This window comes from Eurypyga helias, unplaced genomic scaffold, assembly GCF_000690775.1.
Source record: "Eurypyga helias isolate BGI_N326 unplaced genomic scaffold, ASM69077v1 scaffold23364, whole genome shotgun sequence".
Taxonomy (NCBI): domain Eukaryota; kingdom Metazoa; phylum Chordata; class Aves; order Eurypygiformes; family Eurypygidae; genus Eurypyga; species Eurypyga helias.
The window spans coordinates 5,364-9,773 of NW_010245944.1; the positions used below are offsets into that span (position 1 = coordinate 5,364).

The 4,410-nt window shown below is 59.9% G+C and overlaps 1 protein-coding gene across 1 annotated transcript; it reads right to left on the reverse strand.

Annotated features, from left to right (window-relative positions):
• Positions 1 to 249: 249 nt before the first annotated feature.
• ZFYVE27 (zinc finger, FYVE domain containing 27) lies at positions 250 to 4,354 on the reverse strand (the record flags this gene model as incomplete). Its single annotated transcript, XM_010150238.1, has 10 exons — positions 250 to 314; positions 499 to 580; positions 1,290 to 1,336; positions 1,642 to 1,786; positions 2,190 to 2,261; positions 2,626 to 2,756; positions 3,453 to 3,565; positions 3,734 to 3,829; positions 4,010 to 4,196; positions 4,276 to 4,354. Coding segments are annotated over 10 exons (1,017 nt in total), but the record flags the coding sequence as incomplete, so codon positions are not given.
• Positions 4,355 to 4,410: the final 56 nt, after the last annotated feature.

Genomic DNA, 4,410 nt, shown 5'->3' on the forward strand with positions numbered 1-4,410 from the left:
AGGGATGGGGACACAGCTGTGGGGCAACGCTCTGCTGCGGGGACCCAGCTTGTACGGCAGACACTGTGTGGTAAGGAGGGCCGCCGGCCCCCAGCCTGGTGCTGGCAGGAGGAGCAGCGAGCACAAGCGTCCTCTGGCAGTGCACTGCCACACTGGGAACCAAGCGGCCCGGGATCCCGGCTGCAAGGGTGCCCGCTGTCCCCGGTGTCGGGCAGTGCTGGACCCAGGAGCTGGCTGGGCCTGGTTCGGTCACTTGATGAGCACCTGGTTGCACAGAGCGCACACGAACACCGTCTCCCTCTGAGCTTCCGGGGCTGGAACGGAAAGCAGGTGTCAGAGATGCTCCCCTTCCCCACCACGGGCTAGGGACCCCGGCCACAGAGAGCTACAAACCCATCGCCGCTCTGCGCCGAGGCTGCGCTGGGCAGGTCCCATCTACCCCCTCACCAGTGAAGGTGGGGGCAGGGGCTCTGCCCCCCCCTCCACCTTTCCACTCACCCGTGGCTCCCATCACAGCCTTGGGGACTTTGAAGGAACAACACCTGGAGCAGAAGCTGTTCCCACAGTTACTGCAGCTCCGCTGTGGAGAGAAACAGAGATGAGAAACTACTCTGGGCCTGCTCCCTGCCCTCCCGTCCCAGACCACTGCTAACAGCATTCCCTGCTGAAGGGGGTGGGTGCAAGCCCTGAGCCCTAACAGGCTCCAGAAGGTTTATGGACACTCTATCACTTCCTATGCTGTAGCCCTGGAGGGATGAACAGTCCAGAGAGTCCCCGACACGTATCAGACTAACCCAGGAGTAGGGGGAGGGGGGCACAGGGCTGGAGAAGGGGAGGCAGCAGGCAGACAGCAGTGCAAGTCTGGAGGGGACAAGAGATACATCCTTCCCAGAACTGCCCAGGGGACTGTGTGCCAAACATCGCACACAGGGGCTCAGATAAGGCAACAAGGGTGGCCTTTGCTTCAGTTCCCACAAGCAGACCCACGCTTTGCTTCACCAGAAAGCTCTCACACCACAAGAAATGGGCTAAACCAGGTGCCTTCTACACCAGCACACCACATTTGGCAGCTTCCAAAAGGTGCAAAGAGACAAAAGGCTCCATGACACAAGGGATTCCTGGCACCATTAGGCATGAGGCAACACCCAGCACTTGGCTGAGGTCATCTGCTGCCAGGCTGTGACCGAGACCAGCCACCCGAGCTGCTGGAGAGAACCAGGGTGAGCCCGACATGCAACACCTCTGCCCCAGGTGCAGGCAGCACGCTGGGGTAGAAGCTGAAGACTCACCCTCTTCTTGAGCACAGAGAAGGTGGCTGCACAGCCTGTGCAGCTCCCTGAAAGAAAGAGAGCAGAGGTCAGGCAGGACCCTGCTGCCGGGAACCACGAGAAGTACATGAACACCCACAGCTGTTGTAAAGACTCAGCTCAGAAACGACATTGCTGCACCTTCCCATCCTTGCCCTTCCTAGGAGGGCTGGGAACATCCTCCCCATGAAGAGGGGTGGTCATTGCAGGTGTCAGCACAGCCCTAGCAGGTACCACACTGCTTTGTCCACTCCCAGGTCAGTGGTGACCACTGGGAGCAGCACAGGCCCCAACTCTGCTGAGCTCCCCAGACAGCAACTGCTCCCAGCCTTACCAAAGTTGTTGCTGGGGTAGCGCTTACGCAAGCGCTCGGTCAGGCGTGACACCTTGCTGCGGATCACCTCGTTTTTACTCATAAAACCGTTGTCCGGGAGGCTGAGGTCAAAATCTGCCGAGCACTGAGAGCTCTCGTCATCCTCCTGCAGGGAACAGAGCACGGAGGGGTGGCTGGGGGCACGCTCGAGGGCTGCAGGATGCCCCAGATGGGGCATCCCCAGATGGGCACATCCCCAACCCCACAGATGGGCACCCAGCAAGCAGGACGCTCCAGCTGGCATCGCCACAAGCCACCAAAGACTGCCATCTCCAGCTGGAAGGAGGTGCCCCTCTTGCACACCTTGGCATGGCAGTACTCACCATGACCAGCAGCTGGTTCTCCTTCTCCCGCAGCATGGGAGAGAGAGGAGAGGCAGTACAGACGGAGTCAGAAGCACCCAGCCCCACAGCCACCCTCCCTGAGCATCCAGCTTTCCCACCAAGGCCCTCACCCCTTCCCACGTCAGCTGCCTTGCAGGCACAGCCCACTCCCCACCAGCCTCAAACCTCAATTGCATCTTTGAACTCTTCATCAGGCTCTGCCTCCTCTGCCTCCTCCACGCTGCCAGGGGTAAGGTCCTGCAAGAGATTCATAGTACAGTCCTGCTGCACCCCCAACCCAGTCCGAAGGTGGGTACACACTTCTGCAGCAGATTCCAGGACAAAGGACCAGGGCCTTGGCAACCCCATGAGAAGATGCGAGTCCCAGAAGGCAAAATAAGCCCCTGCTCCCTCAGGCTGCATCCTTACATGCAGCAAAAGGACAGAGCCAAGCCACGGGTGCAGAAGAGCAGCCCCCTGGTAACCCAGGAGGGACTCACAGGCTTCCAGCAACGCTGGCAGCTGGAAGGAGTTTGTGGGTAGAAGGACACAGGCACAGTCAAACCAAAGGGCTGATTCTGCAGCTCCCACCCCACAATTGCCAGCCCTGCCCCTATCTCACCTCTGTGCTTGTGGGTGTTGGGGTACGATCCGGGGGTACAGCAGCTGGCAGGGGCTCAGCAGGCTCTGGAGTGCTCTCAAGGTGTTTGGTGCCCATACACTGCTCGATTGAGGCCTTGAGCTCTATTATCACTGGTAAGAGGGGAATGCAGCTGGAATGAGGTGGCACTTCCCTTCTCCCAGGCCCCCTCTTCAAACAACCTTCACCCATCAGGTACCCTCAGCCCTCCTTTGCTCACACATCAGAGTCAGGGCAGCAAGAGACACCCCCACTCCCCACCTGTCCCAGCTCAGGAAGGGAGCAGCAGGGCCCTTAGTCACAGCTCAGCTGTATGTATCTCAACCAACTCTCCTCCAGCACATGTCACAGAACAGGGAGTGCCACCAGCTCTCCTTCTCCCCTGACAGCATGTTTTCAAGCCTGTGTTGTAAACTGCCACAGGCACCAAGAGTGTATGAAGTGCTGCAGAGCAGGGGAGCAGGGTCACGGAGCGAGAGGGGTGGCAACGCCCATGCGCAGGCTCCATTGCCAGGCTCCAGTTTGCCACCGTGCACAGGAAAGCAGGAAACAGCACCCAGGCCAGGACACATATCAGTAGAAACTCCGGCCTCTCACAGCTGAGCCCCAGGAACCCACCACCCAAACCTGGGCTGCTGAGCACCATCCCTGTGTTGCCTCTGCGTGGGTTCAGGTCCTATGACAGAGCCAAACACAGGACACTGGGCTTACATGAGGGTGCTGGGAGAGGGTCCAGGGCAGGGTCCCTGGCTTCAGAGGGCCTTTCCCCAAGACATCCCATTAAGACCACTTTCAGGGAGATCTCTTACCTTGGTAGAATTGGGTGTTGCCCAGGAATAGGGTGCTGTTGAGGATGGCCAGGACCCAGCAGAGGGGTAGCAGGTAAAGGATGCAGACAGAACCCAGCAGTGCCCCATAAAACCTGGGAAGCAGCAACAATCACTGCAGTCAAGGCAGAGTAAACCACACCACAACACAAGACCCTTTCCTTCATCTGGTCCTCCAGCTGGTCTCTCCAAGTACCAAACACATCAAACAACTCCACAGAGCTGGCTCTCCCTGCGGAGGTGCCTGACCTGATACTACTCACCGGGAGGAGACAGTGGGGTTCTCCCAGTACAGTACACGGTACACTGCCTCACAGCTGCAGCACACTGCACTCAGGAACCCCTCCAGCTGGATCAGGCTGTGAATGAGACCTCACAGTCACAAAAAGGCCCCAAATACAGACACCCTGGCTCCTCCTCCATTCATGTGCTTTACAGTGGCCAGGCTGGCATGAACCCAGGCTCTCTGCACCCACCGAGAAGCATCCCGGTCGCAGAGAACCCAGGAGTCCCACAAGCCAGGAGGGCTCCAGACTCACAAGCTCTTGACCTGGGTGATGGCCTCCTGCCGCGAGAGCTGCACCTTGCGCAGGTCCTCCCTGCGGACGCTGTGGTACCTCCTGCGCACCAGCTCCGCTTCCGAGGGCCGGGCCCGGCACGTTTCCTGCAGGTAGCCCAGCAGGGCCGGCACCACGACCAACAGGGCAAGTACCGAGTACCAGGCGGCTGGAAGAGGCGGGACAGCGTCAGCCCCGGGAGGTTTCCAGGGGAGAACCGGGTCTGTCGTCCCCTCCCCGCCACACACCTTGACCGAGGGTGAGCAGGAGGAAGTTGAGGCCGAGGCAGACGAGGAGGGAGCAGAAGGGCCGCTGCCACCTGCGAAGAGGAGGGAGGGTGAGGGACGCGAGGCCCCAGGGTGGGTCTCGGTCCCGGCCCAGTC